Source organism: Salvelinus fontinalis, chromosome 33, assembly GCF_029448725.1.
Source record: "Salvelinus fontinalis isolate EN_2023a chromosome 33, ASM2944872v1, whole genome shotgun sequence".
Classification (NCBI taxonomy): Eukaryota; Metazoa; Chordata; class Actinopteri; order Salmoniformes; family Salmonidae; genus Salvelinus; species Salvelinus fontinalis.
This window is the reverse complement of record NC_074697.1, coordinates 30,503,375-30,526,345: the sequence shown is the minus strand read 5'-3', so window position 1 is coordinate 30,526,345 and position 22,971 is coordinate 30,503,375. Positions and strand designations below refer to the sequence as shown.

General features: G+C 43.3%; 1 protein-coding gene across 5 annotated transcripts in view; it reads left to right on the top strand.

Moving 5' to 3' along the window:
* The first annotated feature begins 136 nt into the window (after window positions 1-136).
* kiaa0753 (KIAA0753 ortholog) overlaps window positions 137-22,971 on the top strand; it is a 30,724-nt gene continuing 7,889 nt past the window's right edge. The window contains exons 1-15 of one of the 5 annotated variants that reach the window (XM_055895686.1): window positions 137-549; window positions 3,519-3,806; window positions 3,924-4,191; window positions 4,432-4,604; window positions 4,700-4,921; window positions 5,388-5,580; window positions 6,582-6,766; window positions 6,890-7,035; window positions 7,179-7,334; window positions 7,921-8,010; window positions 8,421-8,508; window positions 8,972-9,058; window positions 9,271-9,441; window positions 9,665-9,746; window positions 10,442-10,562. In XM_055895686.1, the coding sequence (XP_055751661.1) occupies window positions 448-549; window positions 3,519-3,806; window positions 3,924-4,191; window positions 4,432-4,604; window positions 4,700-4,921; window positions 5,388-5,580; window positions 6,582-6,766; window positions 6,890-7,035; window positions 7,179-7,334; window positions 7,921-8,010; window positions 8,421-8,508; window positions 8,972-9,058; window positions 9,271-9,441; window positions 9,665-9,746; window positions 10,442-10,562 (2,372 nt within the window). In that variant the 5' untranslated portion in view covers window positions 137-447. Of the gene's footprint in view, window positions 550-3,518; window positions 3,807-3,920; window positions 4,192-4,431; window positions 4,605-4,699; window positions 4,922-5,387; window positions 5,581-6,581; window positions 6,767-6,889; window positions 7,036-7,178; window positions 7,335-7,920; window positions 8,011-8,420; window positions 8,509-8,971; window positions 9,059-9,270; window positions 9,442-9,664; window positions 9,747-10,441; window positions 10,563-22,971 lie in introns of all 5 variants that reach the window. The other 4 variants (XM_055895685.1, XM_055895684.1, XM_055895687.1 and 1 more) reach the window with 4 other exon arrangements.

The following is a 22,971-nucleotide window of genomic DNA, read 5'->3' as shown; positions in this document are numbered from 1 at the left end:
AAAATCGAATAATATTGATAAAATGTTAGTCAAATTGTACGGCCAAATGAATATTTTAAGTGTCCTACATTTGGTTATGTTTGATGATTTCTGCTTTCCGTAGGTTAGAAATACTCACTTCCTGTTTTTACGGAAGACAGTGCTTATTATTGGTTGTCATGGCGGCGCTTTAATTTTTTTAAACTGAGATTAGATTGCTAGCTAGCTGTCGAATTGTATCCCGTACAAATAGTCCCCGAGCCACATATTTTCAATTTATTTACATTATAATAATCGAAGCATAATGTTGCATGGCTAGATACGTACTGAAACGTTAGGCTAAGGTTGGCAAATTGGATCAAAGCTAACCGTTAGCCTAACGTTAACTAGCTATCTAGGCAGCTAGCCAGGGTTACAGCTGATGTAGATATACCGGTAGCTAGCTAGCTAGAGGATTTAGGAACAGCTATGGCTGCAAACTTTCTGAAGGAGTCCCCGATGACCTTAGGACAATCGAAAAGCTGGGTCACATTAGGTACAAATCGTTGCTCTCGACTTTCTCAGAATCAGGTAAGACAACGTTAGCTAAAGGACATTCATGTAAACCCACATATGGTCAAATGGATTGTGAACTATCTGACCAATAAACCACGATTCGTAAGACTGAACAGGCAGTACTATCAGACCACGTATGCACAAACACGGTAACGTTAGCCCCACAAGGGACGGTCCAGTCACCTTTCCTGGTTACTCTCTATACAAATGACTTCACACACAATGAACTGAACGACCTACAGAAATTCTGTGATGACTCTGCAATAGTAAGTTGTATCATAAATGGTAGGTAACGTGTAGTGGCAAGTGTTTTGTGTTATGCCATTATGTCTTATATCTAGAGTCTTATATCGCCCTCTAACTTTAAGCATCAGCTGTCGGAGCATCTTACCGATCACTGTGCCTGTACACAGCCAATCTGTAAATGACACACCCAACTACCTCATCCCCATATTGTTACTTATCCTTTTGCTCATTTGCACCCTAGTATCTCTACTTGCACATCATCATCTGCACATCTATCACTCCAGTGTTAATGCTAAAATGTAATTATTTTGCCTCAATGGCCTATTTATTTACTTACCTCCCTACTCTTCTACATTTACACACACTGTACATAGATTTTTCTATTGTGTTACTGACTGTACGTTCGTTTATGTGTAACTGTGTTGTTGTTTTTGTCGCACTGCCTTGCTTTATCTCGGCCCGGTCGCAGTTGTAAATGAGAACTGGCCTACCTGATTAAATAAAGGTGAAATAAAAAAATGTTTCTGGAAGGGAAACTTAGCGAAGGATGACAAACAAACTGGACAAAATCATAAAGAAACCAAGTGATACAATCAGATGCAGTCGAGTCAATGCAGGACATGTTCATAAAAAGGCTGCAAGCTAAAACACACATGATCATGGACAATGCTACACACCCACTCCACAGCGCTCTAATGCAACATAAACTCAGCAAAAAAATAAACGTTGTCTCACTGTCAACTGCGTTTATTTTCAGCAAACTTAACATGTGTAAATATTTGAATCAACATAACAAGATTCAACAACTGAGACATAAACTGAACAAGTTCCACCAAAATTGAATAATGTGTCCCTGAACAAAGGGGGGGTTGAAATCAAAAGTAACAGTCTGGTGTGTCCACCAGCTGCATTAAGTACTGCAGTGCATCTCCTCCTCATGGACTGCACCAGATTTGCCAGTTCTTGTTGTGAGATGTTACCACACTCTTCCACCAAGGAACCAGCAAGTTCCCGGACATTTCTGGGGGGAATGGCCCGAGCCCTCCCGTGCTCAATGGGATTGAGATCCAGGCTCTTCGCTGGCCATGGCAGAACACTGACATTCTTGCAGGAAGGGTACCACATGAGGGAGGAGGATGTCTTCCCTGTAACGCACAGCATTAAGATTGCCTGCAATGACAATAAGCTCGGCCCGATGATGCTGTGACACACCACCCCAGACCATGACGGACCCTCCACCTCCAAATCGATCCCGCTCCAGAGTACGGGCCTCGGTGTAATGCTCATTCCTTCAACGATAAACGCGAGTCCGGCCATCAGCCCTGGTGAGACAAAATCTTGACTTGTCAGTGAAGAGCACTTCTTGCCAGTCTTGTCTGGTCCAGCGATGGTGGGTTTGTGCCCATAGGCAACGTTGTTGTTGCTGGTGTTGTCTGGTAAGGACCTGCCTTACAACAGGCCTACAAGCCCTCAGTCCAGCCTCTCTGAGCCTATTGCGGACAGTCTGAGCACTGATGGAGGGATTGTGCGTTCCTGGTGTAACTCGGGCAGTTGGTGTTGCCATCCTGTACCTGTCCTGCAGGTGTGATGTTCGGATGTACCAATCCTGTGCAGGTGTTACACGTGGTCTGCCACAGCGAGGACGATCAACTGTCCGTCCTGTCTCCCTGTAGCGCTGTCTTCGGTGTCTCATAGTACGGACATTACAATTTATTGCCCTGGCCACATCTTCAGTCCTCATGCCTCCTTGCAGCATGCCTAAGGCACGTTCACGCAGATGAGCAGGGACCCTGGGCATCTTTCTTTTGGTGTTTTTCAGAGTCAGTAGAAAGGCTTCTTTAGTGTCCTCTAAGTTTTCATAACTGTGACCTTAATTGCCTACCGTCTGTATGCTGTTAGTGTCTTAACGACCGTTCCACAGGTACATGTTTATTAATTGTTTATGGTTCATTGAACAAGCATGGGAAACAGTGTTTAAAATGTTTACAATTAAGATCTGTGAAGTTATTTGGATTTTTACGAATTATCTTTGAAAGACATTGGGATATTTCTTTTTTTGCGGAGTTTAGTAGTAGTAGTAGGTTCATCCTGCCCAAAAGGTCATTTTTACACACAACCATTATAAATGACTAATTTGTTATGCCTGTTAATGTTTAGTTGTTGTCTATTCTCCTGAGAAACAGCATCATTTCTTACCTGTCTTTTATGGCTATTAACGTATGTTGTCTTATTTAAGGAATAAGGCCAGAGGAGCTGTGGTATATGGCCAATATACCACAGTTAAGGGCTGTTCTTAGGTACAACCCTTAGCCGTGCTATATTGGCCATTTATCACAACCCCCCCCCCCCCCCCCCCCCCCCCCCCCCGGTCTGATATACCACGGCTGACAGCCAATCAACATTCAGGGCTTGAACCCCCTCAGTTTATAATATGTGTTTTATCATGTGTTTGTCGCTGATACGGGTCCTGTCTTTGTCATTCTATTGATATGATGCTGAAGTGATAAAACAATTTCCCAAGTTGGGATTAATAAAGTACTACTGTACTCTATCTCTCTATCTTAGGATTCTAGCATGCCATCATGATGGATATTGAAAGATAACTTTGTGAATGCCAGTTGATGTGGCCAGATCATAAATTGGACAGCCGGATGTAACGTCAACTTAGCTAGCTAAGTTGGTCATTATGTCATTGCAACAACAGGAATGATGCTAGTGCCACTATTGTTCCCTTTCAGTTACTTTTCAATGCAGCCATGCCTGCCAACGCCTATAACCGTGCTACCCAAGTTGGCCCACCTGCACCCATTGTGATTGAGAAGCTGATGCCCTGGGTAGAGAAGCGGGATGACCTGGATAGCACCTGCAGTTCTCTGTGTTTCTCTGCTCTGTCTGAGGAGCGTCTGCTGGCTGCAGTCAGGCTGGTCAAGAGAGATCTGAGGAAGAGACGACAGGAGTCATTGAACAGCTACCCCATCAGACCACAGCCAGAGGAGACCACTCCCATCAAGAACAATGTGGAGCAGGTAAATAAGAGCTCATCAGTATACTCCCCTTTCACTTGTACTGTTTATATCCATCTTATTCTTCTCCAAGAACGATTCATCGATGATCAACCTTTATAATTTTTCAATTTCAAGCAGAAGGGGGTTGTTCCTAAGGGGAGGTCCAAGACGGCCAGCCCCAAAGAAGAAGTGATTCAGTCTGGAGCCAAGGTGCTTGTTTACACCCCCCAGAAGTACGTCTCCATACCTCCTGGGCCTGATCATGGCCGGTCCCCCCCAACCAAAGACCCAGGCCCAAGGCAAACAGCCAGCAAGGAGCCCCACACAGCCCTCAGCCAGGAGGTCCGCAGGCTGCAGAGAGAGCTGGCCAACTTCATCCAGAGAATAGATCAGCTGGCTAACAAAGGTAACTCCACATAAATAAAGTCACCCATAAGTTTACCAGTCAAATGGCCATGGTCAGAGGTTCTAGTGATCCTATTTCTATGGGTAACACACCTGGAGTGGCACCTTGTTGGCATACAAGTGCTAATATGCCAATCTATTTAATATGCTGTTATGAACTTTTTTGAATGGTATTTATTGTATGGGACACTGCATGCAGTTTAGAGACCCATGGTCATGTGTATTTTGCTGTGCATTCCAGGGCGAATGGTTGTAGAGCCATTGGAGCCTGATGAGCAGCGCAGGGTGGAGGTCCGCAGACAGGAACAGGCAGCTCGCTCTGCACGCATCATCTATGTGCTACAACAACAGGTGAAAGAGATCCAAGAGGATTTAGACAAATTACGCTCCCAGAAGATTCAGCACACAAACAAAGTAAGTCTCACTTAATAACCCAAGCTGTGATGAGGTTCATGATGAGGACAATGACAAAGACTAACACCCATCTCCCTCTGTCTTCATTTTCTCAGTCCAGAGCGATGGACAGGTTGGCTGCTGCCCACAGAGGGGCGGTCAGGGCCATGCAGGTGTTCACTAATCAGCTGTCTGACACGTCTGAGGGCAGGATGCCCTCCTATTATAAAGAGCTGGGCCAGCTGATCCGCCAGCTCTCTCTGTGCTCGGCCAAGGTGGAGGTGGGCCAGGGATCAGCCGTCCCAGAGACTGCCCTGGACATCCTGCTGAAACTAGAGGTCAGTCATAATGGCTACTTATTATACATAATGGCTACTTATTCTCATTTATAATGCAGTACTTTTGACCAGGGGCAGGGGTCAAAGGGCCCTGGTCCTATGTAATGCACTATATAGCAAATAGACAGACATTTGTGATGCATCCATAGATTAAATCCATCACCTACAGGTCACACTCACCTTATGACACAGAAGATGGACACCAGAAAATGTCCCAAATCTATTGCTAATTTTTGATAAGCAATCAAACTTTGTAAATCAATATTAGGTTATACAAGTAATACTCTATTTAAAAAACTAGCTATTCAATCTAAAGACATTGGAAGTAAATGTGCTGCAGAGCTACACAACAATAGGTAGAGCTGATGTATTATACACTACATTTAATTTAGATTTTATTTGGCTTCTTGAATTTTAATGTTAACAGAATATATTTGATTTTCCTGTCTCTCTCTGTGTTTCTCAGACCCTGGATACTGCTCTAAGCAAGCGGGAGAGTCACGCACAGAGGAGGCAGGCCCGAGTACGCAGCTCCTCCCCTGCACGCCACCGCAGGTCTCCACATCGCAGCACGTCTCCTCCCCGTCCACCCAGGGGCCCTGCCACCAGGGGTCTCAGAGGACCTCATAGAGCAGCAGGCCCCAAGAAGTCCTTCCCTGGTGAGCAACGAGCAGGTGTTCTCATTCTAATTCTGGCTGAGTGACTCAGCATTCAGAGACACTCATTATCTCAGTCAGCTGTGCTGCTGAAGCTATTTTATTAGCATTTTAATAAAGATAGCCTAATTATCTTGTCTTTTTTTTTTTTATTATTGGCTCATTATTCCATATCCTCATAACATCAATAACTCATGTAAAGCAATTTCATACATCATAAAACTGGGTACAACCACAAATCAGCATCCCCCTCCTACGGTTGAAACCACAGTCACCACAGAAACCACAAACACAGACACAGCAGTTGATAAAATATCTGATCCAAAAATATAACATTTATTGCGGAACATTTCCTGAAACTGCATTTTTAATTTGAACGTCTCATGTCTTAGTTTACCCTGTTCTCTCATTGTGAATGAGGGAGCAGATCTTTACGGCTCCCATGGCTCATGAATCACCTGAAGGCTTAAGTGCTGCGTGTGTTTGGGCCTCCCACCAAGCCCGAATCACGGCACCAGGGTGGAGATTAATGAGGGGCTGTCTGAGTGACACAAAGAGGGGCTGGGGTCCGGTTCTCTGGCCAGGGGTCTCCTGCAGACAGCTCATTGTGTGGGTGGCTAGGTCCTACTGTGTACAGTCTCTCTGTGGGAGAGTGAGTGCAGCCACCACACATCACGAGAGGGTTCGAACTGTGTTGCATACACAAGTCTCCTTGGAAACTAATAATAGTTCCCTCTGTCAATGAGAAAGCCCCCTACCTTCTCCACACTGCCAAACAAGCAGCAGGCAGGTGTCTGTTTGTGTGCTTGTTGGCCAGGTAAATGTGTAGTCTGTCAAAGGAGCAGGCAGATGTTATTCCTACGGGCCATACAGGCTTTACTAGTGTTTGATTAGTCATGTCAAGCACTGTAACACTTATCTATTGAGCACATAGCCTCGCTGTTGAAGTGTTTCAAAACAACATTTCAATCAAAACTGATCATGAGCCAATGTTGTGATGTTAGCAGATAGGAGAGCGGTCCCTCGGCATCAGCAGCCCCCCGGAGCCACAGAGCCTCCTCCACAGCTGCATCGCAGCCAGATGCTCAGTGCTGGCCTGGAGAGTTTGGTCCATCTCAGAGAATTCAGGGAAGGAGGGGGGCAGGTCCCCAACAGTCAAGGAGGAGCACTGCACCCCGACAGGACAAAGGTCAGTGAGTTTAATACGAACATTTTTCCTGCAATTACATTTATTTTAATATGTCCATTATATAACTGGCTAGCTGAACTATTTTCACTACAATTGTGTCTCTTAAACATGATCTTTGTCCAGAAGCAGGGAGCCCATGTGAGGGATGCAGGTTTCCAGCAGCCCACAGTGGCTTCCAGGCTGAGAGTGTGTCAGCACCCACAGAAGGAGGCCTCTGTGCCCTGGATACCCACGTCACCTCACTCTCCTCCTAAACAACAACAACAGTGGTGAGATCAGAGGAGAGCACTCTCTCTCTTGTCCTCAGACTCTCCTTTGTAACTTACTCTCGCTGCGTACTCTCTCTCCTTCTCTTAGTCTCTTTTAATTGTCATTTTTTTCTAATCCACTTCCACTTGGGTTATGTGACCAGCTCCCCTCAGAAGAGGCCAGAGCCTCGATGTCTCTTCTCCCCCCTGAAGCCCTCCTCAGGACCCTCAGCGCAGCAGCCAGTTGGTGTGGTGACAGCAGAGCAGGACCAGGGTTTGACCTCTGATAGACAGAGACAAGCCCACAACGAAGCCCTCAGGTCAGTGATAATAACAGTAATACATTTGCGTAATGCTTTTCCTTTAACACAGAAAACATAAACCATTGGACATGGCAAACAACCTTGTGCCTTATTAGCATCACAATACCGTATTAGCCTCACTTATTTTAGGTTTTAGTTGGTGTATAATATAGCAGAATGAATGAACCAAAAGAAACTGCCCAGGGAACAGTTAAATTAATGGATCTGCTCATTTTGAGTAATTAAGTAATTTAAAACCATGATCTCAGACCCCACTTTATGAAAGCTGCAAGTAATACTCTGATTCCAATTCAAAGTTAATTTCTCCAATAAATTCAATCTAAATGCTTGCTTTTTCGACTGGGGACATTTTTTTTTTTTTAAGCACCGTGATAGATAGCAGTACCTGTCTGCCTGCACTAAATTTAAGTGCACAGCAACCCTCTCCACTAATCAAATCTTAATTAGTGCAATTGAGGTCTATAATTAATCCAACGCCTGCAGCCTGCTTTCGGTAGCTAACATTAGGACTGGTTCTAATGGTTTGTGTTGTACTGTGTGTTTTATGTCTGTGTTGTACTGTGTGTTTTATGTGAATGCACAGGCAAGCCTGGCTGGACAGGATGACCATGCAGAGACTGAGGGACCTAAATCAACTGAGTAAAGATGAAGCAGACCGCATCCAGAGACTCCGGTACACTAGTGTAGTACTCCTTCCTGTACACATTCCCTGTCATAGCCTAGAAACATATATACTGTTAGTCTACCCTGTCAAGCTAAAAGTGGAAGGTCAAAATGTTTTATAGTTGTGTCAAGGTACTTGTTCCTCAGTGTGAAACTATTAAAACTTAACACCTCCCTGAAGCCCTCCGGGTTTGTGACAAGTATGAGTCTGGAAATCAATGGACAAACACAATATTACCAAGCCAGAGGGGAATAACTGAGTAAAAAGACAGGATTCAAAGCCTATATATTGTCACATCAGGCTTGTTTGTTTGTGTGTGTGTGTGTGTGTGTGTGTGTGTGTGTGTGTGTGTGTGTGTGTGTGTGTGTGTGTGTGTGTGTGTGTGTGTGTGTGTGTGTGTGTGTGTGTGTGTGTGTCAGGTCTGAGGTGGGCTCTCCAACCCAGTGGGCTGAGAGAGCTGAGCAGGAGGCCCGAGGGAGACTTCAGCCTCTGTTGAACCAAGCCCTGGTAAAACAAACATTTAAACTCTCCTCTCAAAAAATAAAGGGTTGTATGCACACAAAAAATAGACTTAAGACAATCCTTTTTAGTTTTTTCTTGCTTTTCAGCAGGCAGGGAATAAATAACTGAGTGTGTAACTTTTCTGTCACTCAATACCCACATTGTTGTTACATAAGAAAAGCCTGGACCAGGGAGAGCTTTCCCCTCCCCCAGGAATTCCACTGCCTTCAAGAGTGGGAAAATCAATACATCTCATTTGTAATTGAAAAATCCATACAGCTCTTTACCACCAGATTTGTGCCAGCACAGTGAAATGAATAGGGAATTTACAGCTAGGCCTAGGGTGTACTGCTGCAGCCTTGTGTATGTGCTAAGTGACAAGACTGAGTTAGAGTAGGAGAGGTTGGTGTTAGGTAGGAGAAGGTCAGTAGTGGTGTGGTACTGAGCTTGCCCTACCTGTGTACCCCAGCAGATAGGAGCTGCTGCCTCTCAGACCCGGGACAGAAAGGCCACATCGTCACTGAGGCATCAACTGTCTGAACAGGCTGCAGACAGAGTGAGTAACAATGTCATATCGTAATGATACTGACCTATATTAACTCTTTTATTTATGTTTTCTCAGTATTTGAGTCCCAAATGCCCGTAGGGCTCTGGTCAATAGTAGTGCACTATATAGGGAAAGGGTGCCATTTGGGGAAACAGCCCTGAAGTGATTCCATAAAACCCTTTCCCATGTGCTGAGCTCTGCTTATCTACCTCCCTCGTCAGGCTGCGGAGAGCGCTGAGGTGCTGAGTGAGGCCCTGCTCGAGGAGCTGCTGGCCGATGCAGCGCGGGCCGCTTGGGCGGTGGAGACAGACAGACGGACGGAGGGTTTGGCCCAGCTCCAGCTCCAAGCCCCCACCCTGGAGAGGATGCTGCTACGCATGGAGGAGATGGAGGTGAGCCCTGAGCACAGCCCTAAGGAAAGGTCACCACACAGGGAGTTTGAAAGGGCACCACTGGTCAGTTTGTGTGATGTTTGACAGCCTCGGTCAAGCTGTGCTGTGGAGACAGTGAATGCACTGCCCAGTCCAGTCTGGATTCCTGAAAAGGCTTTGTATTATTGTTTGGCTAAATAATGAATTGAAATAATGTACTTCTGTCGTCTATGTGTCTGAGCAGAAAGACCAGGAAGCTGTGAGGAGGCGTTTTGCTACCCTCACATACTCAGACCCTTACTACTGGAACAGAAGGGACACTACTGGTGAGTAAACAGACCAAGTAACTCTTCCACACACTTTTACATTTTCTTTATTTAATTTAAATTTTACCCCCTTTTCTCCCCAATTTCGTGGTATCCAATTGTTACTAATTACTATCTTGTCTCATCGCTACAACTCCCGTACGGGCTCGGGAGAGACGAAGGTCGAAAGCCATGCGTCCTCCGAAACACAACCCAACCAAGCCGCACTGCTTCTTAACACAGCGCGCCTCCAACCCGGAAGCCAGCCGCACCAATGTGTCGGAGGAAACACTGTGCACCTGGCTCCCTTGGTTAGCACGCACTGCGCCCGGCCCGCCACAGGAGTCGCTGGTGTGCGATGAGACAAGGATATCCCTACCGGCCAAACCCTCCCTACCCCGGACGACGCTATGCCAATTGTGCGTCGCCCCACGGGCCTCCCGGTCGCGGCCGGCTGCGATAGAGCCTGGGCGCGAACCCAGAGTCTCTGGTGGCACAGCTAGCGCTGCGATGCAGTGCCCTAGACCACTACGCCACCCGGGAGGCCCCTCCACACACTTTTGCATGGGGGTTTGAATTGTTGTTCCTCTGGTACCCTGCAGGTGAAGGTATTGTGTTAGTGCTGTTTTAGCCAGTTGAGAGCAAGGCTATCCCTCATTCTCACTCCTCTTCCACTCCTCTTTCTCTTATCCCCCTCTCCCCCATCTCTTTCTCAGGGCCCCAGAGCTCTGTTCTAATCTCCAGGCCAGTCTCTCCTCAGCCCGTTAGGATCACCAGGCCAGCACTGAGACACACCACCACAGCTGACATTGTCCTGGAGAGCCCTGTGGAGACCGGGTGAGTTGACATGTGCTCTTCTGTTTTCTCCCTTTCCCAGGTCATTTCTGGTGTTGCCAAAGCGCTCTTCTCTGTGAATAGTCCTAGGCACAGTATTCAATAGAATATTGTGTATTATTATAGTATCTGTATGTTAATATGTTTGTTTTGTAGTAATCACCATGCAGTACTGCAGCCACCATCTTAGAGAAAGCCCTATCTGAGTTTTTAATGGGTTGATGTATGGACAGATGGTTTACTTTTATAAACTGGGTGGTTCAAACCCTGAATGCTGATTGGCTGACAACCGTTGTATATCAGCCTATACCACGGGCATGACAAAACATTTTATTTTTAATGCTCTAATTACATTGGTAACCAGTTTATAATAGCAATAAGGCACCTCTGGGGTTTGTGTTATATGGCCAATATACCACAGCTAATGGCTGTGTCCAGGCACGCCGACATGTGTCGCACCTAAGAACAGCCCTTAGCCGTGGTATATTGGCCATATACCACACCCCCGCGTTCCTTATTGCTTAATTCTACATTTACTGTTTGAATATTGGAATGCCGTACCCTGACCATTTGTTGATGTTGCAGATTGTAGTTAAGGGTTATGAGATGCTATACTGGGAGATGGGACCTCTGGAGTCTCCTCTAAGTGTCACTTCATTACAGAGGATAATGGTGTATGACATCACTTTATTTATTTATTTTATTTATTTAACCTTTATTTAACCAGGTAGGCAAATTGAGAACACGTTCTCATTTACAATTGCGACCTGGCCAAGATAAAGCAAAGCAGTTCGACACATACAACAACACATAGTTACACATGGAGTAAAAACAAACATATAGTCAATAATACAGTGAAAAAAATAAAAAAAATAAGTCTATATACAATGTGAGCAAGTGAAGTGAGATAAGGGAGGTGAAGGCAAACAGATATATGTATAAATAAATAAAAATATAAAAAGGCCATGGAGGCGAAGTGAGTACAACACAGCAAGTAAAATAAAAACTAAAAAAAAAACACTGGAATGGTTGGTTTGCATTGGAAGAAAGTGCAAAGTAGAGACAGAAATAATGGGGTGCAAAGGAGCAAAATAAATTAATAAATAAATACAGTAGGTAAAGAGGTAGTTGTTTGGGCTAAATTGTAGATGGGTTATGTACAGGTGCAGTAATCTATGAGCTGCTCTGACAGCTGGTGCTTAAAGCTAGTGAGGGAGATAGGTGTTTCCAGTTTCAGAGATATTAGAGACTTAACCAGTCTCCCATAGAGACTTAACCTGCTCCCATCTTATCAGACAGGAGCTCATTAAGGTGTCAAGGATGACATGGGACAATATAACGAGACAAAACTGATGCAGAACATTGATTCCATTAATTTAAGACAGTGAGAAAGTGCCCCAAAAAATCACCGTCCCAAAAATTGTCAATGGCTTTATTTACCTGTTGGCGTCCACAACAAAACTGATGGAGGTGGAATGTTTTTTATGCCTTTCCCAGAAGGCACTGCTTTGTTATGCCTCAATTCTGGCTGTTCATCTCCACCCCTAATGTCTCCTGGCTGCAATGAGACCAAGCCTAACTCCTTCCAAATCCTCCCTCTGGCAACGCATAGAGGGAGTGTGCCTCTGCCTCCCTCCCCTGACAGAGCTTTAGCTGTAGCTGCCGTTGCTTAAATGAACTAGGAAAGTGAAGGAAGAAGAAAGATGGGAGAGTGTAAGAGATGGGAGCCAACGGCTGACAGGGGAAGTAAGTTGTTGAGAGTGGAGCAGAGCGGACATGTCAGCATGATGCAGTGGAACAGATTCAAGCAGCAGCACCATTAGCAGATTAAAGACAGTCAGTAGTTCACTGATTCTGCCCCAACAGGACCTTCTGGAGGGGCTCAGACCAACTCTTCTGTGACTCATCTCTCACTCATTCTGTCTGCTTTTACCCACCCATCTGTAACCTTCTGTTGCTGTCTCTGAAGAGCGGGCAAACTAGTCTGGGCACTAGTCTCTGGAACATCCCACTCCTTGTGTCTTTGGCAAATGACACAGAGTACAAGGAGTGGAATGTAATAACTGAACAGAGACTGGCAACTAGGTTATGGGCAAACCACCAGAAAACTATAACTCTTGCTGTCTGTTTTGTGAGTTAGGAGGAAGATGTGGTAAAACCCAAACTCCATGCATAGCGCAGGTTATGACTTTGTCTAGTTATTTCATATGGTTTATGGGTAAAACAATGCTTGCAGAACTCACTGAGCTTGGCTTTCTTGATCCTGTATTGGAGGTAGTGATTGGCCAGATTAGCTTTACTTCTAACCTTGTGTTGTAGCGAACAGCTACCTGTATCATCCTGCCTCTATGAAGATAGCATTAGACTCATCCAGGGCAGTCTGCCTCTGTGTCTTCCTCCCTCTCACGGCCCAGTGAATTACACAGTCCAATGGGACTTCTCACCTCTGCCTGAGTGGCAGGTAATCTAGTTTGTGTGTTTAAAAAAGGAAAATGGCCCGTGTCTACCGCATTGCCTCTGACACACTGCTCTCTGACAGGATTCCTATAAAAAGACTAGCAGAGTGCGTCATAAAAATTCTCTCCCTTGTACTTCCCTTACTTTTCCCCCAATAGCTGTATGATGGAGATAATGTGGAAGTGTCTGATCGAAAATTAAGCCAGGTATTTGTTTGTATCGACGAGTGCACTCGTGTGAACGCACAACACAATGATTGTGTGTTGTGTGTCTGAGAATGCCGGTTAAGTTTTCAGCGTATTCTGTGTCATTTGTAAAGCAATAGACATTGATTCTAAATGGCACATGGATATTGTCTCATCCCCCACAAACAGACAGAATGACAGAGCATATTCTGGAGTTCTTCCCTCCACTCTTTCTATTAACCTTGATTACGTGGAGAAAATTTGTCAACCAAATACTCAGGACTGAAAAGGATTGAGATAAAGGTGCCACTAGAGAGTAATTCCATAGAAAACCAGAGGAAAAGAACTAACATGATTTTGGAAATGTTCACTAAATGTAATCCATAGGATTGTCCTTTGGAGGAATGATTGTTGACATACTGTATTTTTGACATTTGTATCTAAAAGCATAATTGAGAAATAATTAATGGAAGTTGGCATATTTATGACATTTTGGCCTTACTCTCCTTTTAAGACTCCGTAATGCAGTGGTCACCTACTCAGGCCTCCTTTAAGACTCCGTAATGCAGTGGTCACCAACTTTTTCGTCACAGTCAAAAAGCAAGCCTAGATCTACCGCTCAGAATTTTTTATTTTTTCTACATGACTTAAAAAAATGTAACATTAACCTAATGAAAACTGTTCTGTAGGAATGAGGTTTGTGCTGTAGGCCTTATACAGTATCAAAGCATATTGGTTACAAGGTCAAATCCTGACGTCAGTGATCTTTCGGTCGGAAAGTCTGAGCTCTAGAAAGAAGCCTTAGTTTCCGACTTGGAATTCCGAGTTGGATGACCGTTCAAAAATATTTTTCCCAGTCAGATCTCGTTTTTCCAGAGTTTCCAGTTGTCTTGAACGTATTGAAGTGGAAAGCCTGAGATTTCCGAGTTCCTATACGTTTTGAACACGGCATTAGTCTCAGTGGAGGGAGGGAGAGAGCAGGGTTCACCTCTCACGGTCCCTGCTCTCTCCTTCCTTTCCTCCTGTGAGTCTGACCAGAGAGAGGGGACACCGTCTTCCACCTTACATGCTGACCACACCGCTCGCATACATACAGTATGCATGTTATTCAATCATTGCACCCACACTACTCGCGCGTGCCAACAAGTGTCTGCGTTGCCAAGCGCTAAAATAGAAGTCAGTTCTATTTGTGACGCTGAACGCGGTGCAAGTCCTGCCTCTCCCATCTCCTCATTGGTTTATTGGAGGAGATACCCACGTGCCATCTTCTCATTGGTTATACCTACGTGGGTGATTGAAAGATGAACTGAGGTCAGTCGGTCATGGTAACACACCTTATTATGAAAGTTAGATGCCAATCGCCATATAAAGTCCAAAGAAGAAAAGGCCTGGAAGGAGGAGAAATGACTAGAAATGATTCGGTTGACCGTTTTGTGTGGATTAATTGTCGGAGTAGAGGACCTTGTGCATTTCAGGTAAAATAACAACCCAACGTTTATATCCCAGGACAAATTAGCTAGCAACAGCAAGCTAACTAAATAGGACAAATTAGCTAGCAACTGCAAGCTAGCTAGCTAAATTGCCATAAATGTTTAATGCTTTTAGACCTGTCCCCAAATTAATATAATTGGTTCAGAGTTTGTTTTGATATTTCAACCTGTGTGTCGTGATCGTGTTTGGTGTGGGGGGACAAAATCAATTTGCGCACGATGGCACACGGGCACGTCCGGTTTGGGTATGGTGTTATGGTGAAACTCAAGTCGCACCGCATCTGCCTCATGCATAAATTAATGTTGTTCCTATGACCATAGAAAATTAAATATTCCTTGATATTAAAATAGACACGGCGAACTGCTAATAATACAAATTCTGGGATATTGATACACTTGGATACTCATTCATTGCAGCTGCAGCGCAAGTGAAGTAGGGAGAAGAGTGTTTTGTAATAGTGCTGAATAAAAACATACACATGAACTCGCTCCAAAACAAAGCAGCTCTTTGCTGTATTCTTGGATCTCCCGGTCCACCGGTTATGCGGAGTTTGTATTTTCAGACAAATGAAATGATTCAAAGTGGGAACACTTTGCCTACCCGGTGCGCAGGGCTTCTGAATCATATGCACGTTGGTTTTTCTACAGAAATGTTTGGTGATCGACTAGGAATGCCTTGAAGATCGATCAGTCGATCGGGATCGACAGGTTGGTGACACTGCAATAATGTTTCGTCTGTAGGTGCTACAAGCAAAGAAATGGTCTTATGAAGCTGTACTGCTTGCTCTGTAATATGAATAGTATTTTAATTTCAATATACTTTTTTTGACATTAATGTATGAATGTTGCTTCTTTTTCTGCTGGTGATTTGCAGGATGTGCAAATATACAAGTAAAAGGAGGGCTGTGATTGGTTACATTGCCTACTATGCCAATTTCGCTGTATAAAATGGGCCGTAACTTTAAAACTAGCAGAACTCCCACTCTGGAGCTTTGAGATGCCCGTAGAGTGTAATATGTTCAACAATCTATTGAAAGATACATTTTTCAATATTCATGTTTATACTTGTCAGTATTCATACATTATTGTAAACATAGTTTATTACTGAAATGTAAAAAAATACTAGAGTGTAACAGTATAACTTTAAAACCTGTTAAGGCTGGGGGCGCTGTTGTCACTATTTATGGTAATCGTGTAATTTTTGAAACGGCTTCCTACAAAATTCTTGATCGTACAATATGCATATTATTATTATTATTGGATAGAAAACAGTCTATAGTTTCTATAGGAGTTGACATTTTGTCTCTAAGTGGAACAGAACCCATTCTACAGCAATTTCCCTGACATGGAGTCAGATTTCAGAAATTTTGGCCACTGTTCTGGAGTCAGTTTTAAGGCCAATGTTATTCCTATGAGTATACGGACACTGCTTACGTCTTCCCCTGGATGCCTTTACGTGATGACGATTTGAATGGGGTCGATTGCGCAATCACAGGCACTATAAATAAAAAAAACCTGTAGCTAGTAACTCTTTTGCAGCTGCGTCTTGCGCGCGGCGGCCACCGACCCGCACTTGTTCCAAGCATTAGTGTAGGGAGTAATCTTTCTCAGGTCATGTTTCTACTCGTTATAGGAGTTAAAAACATCATAAGGTAGTTAATTTAAAGCGTTTTATAGCAATTTATATCCGTTTAGTGCGATTTTGGGACATTTATTTCTGAGACGCTGTGAATCTCTGGGCACGCTTCCAGTTCATACTGAACGCAGTTGGCATTTCCACATGGCAAGAGGACAGCTTTCCACCAAAAGACGATTAGACCCAAGAAAGGATCGTTTGCCCAAGATACTCATGGAAGAACAGCTCAAAGTAGGAAATTTTTATTATGATAAATCGTGTTTCTGTCGAAAAATGTTAGTGGCTTAGGACGCCATCTTTTTTGACGTAGCTTCGCTTGGCGCAAACTCTATTGAAAAGTAAGGATAATTTAAAAAATGTAATTCCGCGATTGTATTAAGAATTAAATTGTCTATCAATCGCTGTCCACCCTATATTTTTTAGTCACGTTTATGAGTATTTATGTATACGAGTAGATCACTGTCTAATATGGCGCACGGACATTTTCTCACCAGCTGGGCTACTTTTCCCATTGTCTAACCATGATTTTGGTGGCTAAATATGCACATTTTCGAACAAACTGTATATGTATGTTGTAATGTGATGTTACAGGGGTGTCATCTGAAGAATTCTGAGAAGGTTAGTGAAAAAAATAATATATTTTGGCGATGTTTACGTTATCGCTCTCTTTGGCTAGAATCAATGCTGGGGTAATGTTTGCACATGTGCTATGCTAATATAACGATTTATTGTGTTTTCGCTGTAAGACACTTAGAAAATCTGAAATATTGTCTGTATTCACAGGATCTGTGTCTTTCGATTAGTGTATGCTGTGTATTTTTACGAAATGTTTGATGATTAGTAGTTAGGTAAACACGTTGCTCATTGTAATTATTCTAGTCCATTTGTGACGGTGGGTGCAATTGTAAACTATGCCATCTACCTGAAATATGCACATTTTTCTAACAAAACCTATCCCATACCATAAATATGTTATCAGACTGTCATCTGATGAGTTTTTTTCTTGGTTAGGGGCTATAAATATCTTAGTTTAGCCGAATTGGTGATAGCTACTGGTGTTGGTGGACAAATAAAAGATGGTGGATTATGCTAATGTGTTTTTAGCTAATAGATTTACATCTTTACATATTGTGTCTTCCCTGTAAAACATTTTAAAAATCGGACATGTTGGCTGGATTCACAAGATCTGTGTCTTTCATTAGCTGTATTGGACTTTAATGTGTGAAAGTTAAATATTTAAAAAAAATATTTTTTTTGAATTTCGCGGCTCTGCCTTTTCAGTGGGGGTGGGGGGGGTGTGCCGCTAGCGGCACCCTAGTCCTAGACAGGTTAAACCATCCCCTCGCCCCGACACGGGCGCTTACCAGGACAAGAGCACAATACTACAGAGCAAGCAGTAAAGAAAGCTTCATATGACACAAATTGAGTCTTAAAGGAGACCTGGGTAAGGCCAAAATGTAATAAATATGCCAACTTTGATTAATTATTTCTCAATTGAATCAGCTGTGTAGTGCTAGGGCAAAATTCCCAGGACCGAGTTTGGGAAACCCTGCTCCAAAGGACCATTCAATGGATAACATTTTGTGTAAAACCTCAAGTCATGGTCTTTTTTTGTCCGGGTTTTGTATGGAATTACTCTAGAGGGGTTTCTGTTCCGTGTAGTGTGTCTGGCTTACTGATTCTTCTCTTGGTGAGATAGTGTTTGTCTTGGGACATCTTCACATATCAAAGAGATAATTATATTTCTACATGTTTATCCTCAAGTGTGCAGTCACATCTTGCTGAAGGCAGAGATTGTTGCTGAGTGCACATCTCTAGTACTGCACTGCCAGCGCTAAAATGTATATTTCTCTGGAGGTTCTTCTGCCAGCCCTCATAGTCCTGTTGTCATTTCTTTTTGTCAAGATCACATCTGTTCTTGATTTATCAGAAGTGTTATTCAGACCGGAGGTGATTATTATTCAGTAAGTGAAGCCATTCTGGTAATTACAGCACACTATTGCCTGTTGGATGGCTCATATGGGAATGACATTTCTCAGACTGTTCAACCAGCCCTCCCTCCTCAGATCAGAAGATATGAGCAGGAGCACAGGCTAAATCTATTACCACAGTGTAGCTCCTAGCTTCAAAATTAAGATGATTCCCATGTCTAGTGTTGTATTGTTCTCATTTGATTATTCTTATTACATTCCCAACTCCGGGAAGTTGCTCCACTGAAATTGTGGAGATTGAAATATAGCCTATCCACCATATGATAATGCTCACTTTGATGCCAGGCAAAAGGCAATCAGTAGACTTGATTTATTGAAAATAAATAATGGACCAGATGATGGTACGTAACTGGTTGATGTAATGCCTAATCTAAGTTCTGGTTCTTTTTCTGTGGCTGTCCTTATGCTTCTCTACGTCATTCATTCATTTGGCCAGGTCTCCCTTGTAAAATAGGTCTTCTGACCTCAATGGGACTTCCTTGAATTAAAAAAAGGTGAATTAAAATAAAATAGATCCCTTTGAGACCACATCAGACAGAGGTGGAGTGGAGGTCTGGGCCGTTGTACAATACAGTGAAGAGAGCTCTAGGTAGGTTCTGGACACAGCTAAAATTGCTCAGTTAAACTATGCCCCATTTACTACTCATGTATACTTGTAGTGATGAAGTACACACTTCTTCAGGTTTCTGCTTAATGGATTGTTAGTGGAAAATAGGTCAACTGAGGATACATCTAAAGGGAGAGGGAGAGTTATTGGTATCATTATGTTCATGAAATTCTGTTCTCACACTTTTTATAGGGTTGTCCACCACAGGACGATTTACACGAAGTTTAAGTCGCTGGGGAGCAAACCCCTTTAGTATGTCAGACAGTCACTAGAGGGGGCTAGTGATTCTATAAGGAATGGATAGTGGTAGCTAGTGTGTGTGTGTGTGTGGACAGTTGTTGTAGTGTAGAATGTATGAAACTGGTGATTATTGCTGTGTGTTTGGGAAGCGGTGAGTGGGCACAGCTGCCGATTTAGTGTTGGGAGCTTAATATGTGAGTGTGTGTGCCTGTGATTACAACCAAACACTGCTCAGCACAGGGAGTCAGCAGGCCCCTCCACTGCAGACAACACAAACACACACACAACAGGGATTGGATGCATAAGCATATGTCATAGCGTAGAAAGCAGTATGCCTATCACTCTTAAATGATTTGATTCTATTGTTTGTCATCGAGGAGCTCAAAGGCTGTTATTGGTTATTTTTTCTCCTGGATGTTGAGAATAGAACACAATGTTGTTATAGAACACAATGTTCAAACAACTGTCATCTGATTTGTTCTGGAATTCGTAGGAACTCTTTGCTCCCCCATTCCCTTTTCTTCAGGTGTTTTGTTATTTGTCATTGACAAGTGGCACTTTCATTTGGGGTAGGTACAAAGTCTGTTGTGCTGCATTGAGATCCCCTAAGACAAAAAGCCTACACTCCCCAATATTCAGTCTTTGTGTGGCAGATGTTGAATTCATATCTTTCCACCATTTCCAATCATCATGTGTATGTATATATGTGTTATAACATCCTCTTATAAAGTCATCTTACCGACAAATGTACACTTCTGTTGAGGTATCATTTGCCCAAAGCTCTCCTCAGAACATGTGGTTATAATTGATGATGAGGAAAAAATATAATTAGCTATGGCTAATTTACAAATATGTAGCCCCCTTTCACTCCAATTAACCACTTAGCTATTGAGCCTAGACTAATAGTTCATCATAAAGATTGAATTAGCTGCTATAGTCTAGAGCTTTAATGGAGCTACTTCATCCTGAGAAACACTCAGTCCTCAGTCCAAATGCATTGCCTGTAATTCTAATATTTCAACAGACATTAGACTAGAGTACAGTTGAAGTCAGAAGTGTACATACACTTATGTTGGAGTCATTAAAACTTGTTTTGCAACCACTCCACAAATTTCTTATTAACAAACTATAGTTTTGGCAAGTCGGTTAGGACATCTACTTTGTGCATGACACAAGTCATTTTTCCAACAATTGTTTACCGACAGATTATTTCACTTATAATTCACTGTATCATAATTCCAGTGGGTTAGAAGTTTACATACACTACGTTGACTGTGCCTTTAAACAGCTTGGAAAATTCCAGAAAATTTTGTCATGGCTTTAGAAGCTTCTGATAGGCTAATTTACATAGTTTGAGTCAATTGAAGGTGTACCTGTGGATATATTTCAAGGCCTACCTTCAAACTCAATGCCTTTTTGCTTGACATCATGGGAAAATCAAAAGAAATCAGCCAAGACCGGGCCTCTGGCAGTCTCTATGGGGGTGCCACAGGGTTCAATTCTTGTACCGACGCTCTTCTCTGTATACATCAATGATGTCGCTCTTGCTGCAGTCTCTGATCCACCTCTACGCAGACGACACCATTCTGTATACTTCTGGCCCTTCTTTGGACACTGTGTTAACAACCCTCCATGCGAGCTTCAATGCCATACAACTCTCCTTCCGTGGCCTCCAATTGCTCTTAAATACAAGTAAAACTAAATGCATGCTCTTCAACCGATCGCTGCCTGCACCTGCCCGCCTGTCCAACATCACTACTCTGGACGGCTCTGACTTAGAATATGTGGACAACTACAAATACCTAGGTGTCTGGTTAGACTGTAAACTCTCCTTCCAGACTCACATCAAACATCTCCAATCCAAAGTTAAATCTAGAATTGGCTTCCTATTCCGCAACAAAGCATCCTTCACTCATGCTGCCAAACATACCCTTGTAAAACTGACCATCCTACCAATCCTCGACTTCGGTGATGTCATTTACAAAATACCCTACTCAATAAATTGGATGCAGTCTATCACAGTGCCATCCGTTTTGTCACCAAAGCCCCATATACTACCCACCACTGCGACCTGTACACTCTCGTTGGCTGGCCCTCGCTTCATACTCGTCGCCAAACCCACTAGCTCCAGGTCATCTACAAGACCCTGCTAGGTAAAGTTCCCCCCCCCTCTATTGTGACTAGATGGGTGAGAAAAAAAACAATTGATTTAATCCATGTTGAATGCAGCCTGTAACAACATGTGGAATAAGTAAAGGGGTATGAATACTGTCTGAAGACACTAGGTTGGTCTTTGCATAAGTGATCGTCCAATGGGAGACTGTCTGGGGAAATTGCCTTTCCTATTCGTCCAATAGTGTGACTAGTTCAGAGGCAGAGAGTATAGACATGTTTGTAGCACGCGCTCCAGCAGGTATATCTCTCTGGTCACCCCCAAAACCAATTCTTCCTTTGGCCGCCTCTCCTTCCAGTTCTCTGCTGCCAATGACTGGAACGAACTACAAAAATCTCTGAAACTGGAAACACTTATCTCCCTTACTAGCTTTAAGCACCAGCTGTCAGAGCAGCTCATAGATTACTGCACCTGTACATAGCCCATCTATAATTTAGCCCAAACAACTCCCTCTTTCCCTACTTAATTTATTTATTTATTTATTTTGCTCCTTTGCACCCCATTATTTCTATCTCTACTTTGCACATTCTTCCACTGCAAACCAACCATTCCAGTGTTTTACTTGCTATATTGTATTTACTTCGCCACCATGGCCTTTTTTTGCCTTTACCTCCCTTATCTCACCTGCTCACATTGTATATAGATGTATTTTTCTACTGTATTATTGACTGTATGTTTGTTTTACTCCATGTGTAACTCTGTGTTGTTGTATGTGTCGAACTGCTTTGCTTTATCTTGGCCAGGTCGCAATTGTAAATGAGAATGTGTTCTCAACTTGCCTACCTGGTTAAATAAAGGTGAAATAAATAAATAAATTAACAGACCTCAGAAAAAAAATTGTGGCCCTCCACAATTCTGGTTCATCCTTGGAAGCAATTTCCAAACGCCTGAAGGTACCACGTTCATCTGTACAAACAATAGTACGCAAGTATAAACACCATGGGACCACACAGCCGTCATACCGCTCAGGAAGGAGAAGCGTTCTGTCTCCTAGAGATGAACGTACTTTGGTGCGAAAAGTGCCAATCAATCCCAGAACGATAGCAAAGGAACTTGGGAAAATGCTGGAGGAAACAGGTACAAAAGTATCTATATCCACAGTAAAAACGAGTCCTATATCGACGTAACCTGAAAGGCCGCTCAGCAAGGAAGAAGCCACTGCTTCATAACCGCCATAAAAAAGCCAGACTATGGTTTGCAACTGCACATGGGGACAAAGATCGTACTTTTTGGAGAAATGTCCTCTGGTCTGATGAAACGAAAATAGAACTGTTTGGCCATAATGACCATCGTTATGTTTGGGGGGGAAAGGGGGAGGCTTGCAAGCCGAAGAACACAATCCCAACCGTGAAGCACGGGGGTGGCAGCCTCATGTTGTGAGGGTGCTTTGCTGCAGGAGGGATTGGTGCACTTCACAAAATAGATGGCATCATGAGGGAGGAAAATGATGTGGATATATTGAAGTAACATCTCAAGACATCAGTCAGGAAGTTAAAACTTGGTCGCAAATGGGTCTTCCAAATGGACAATGACCCCAAGCATACTTCCAAAGCTGTGGCAAAATTGCTTAAGGACAACAAAGTCAAGGTATTGGAGTGGCCATCACAACGCCCTGACCTCAGTCCCATAGAAA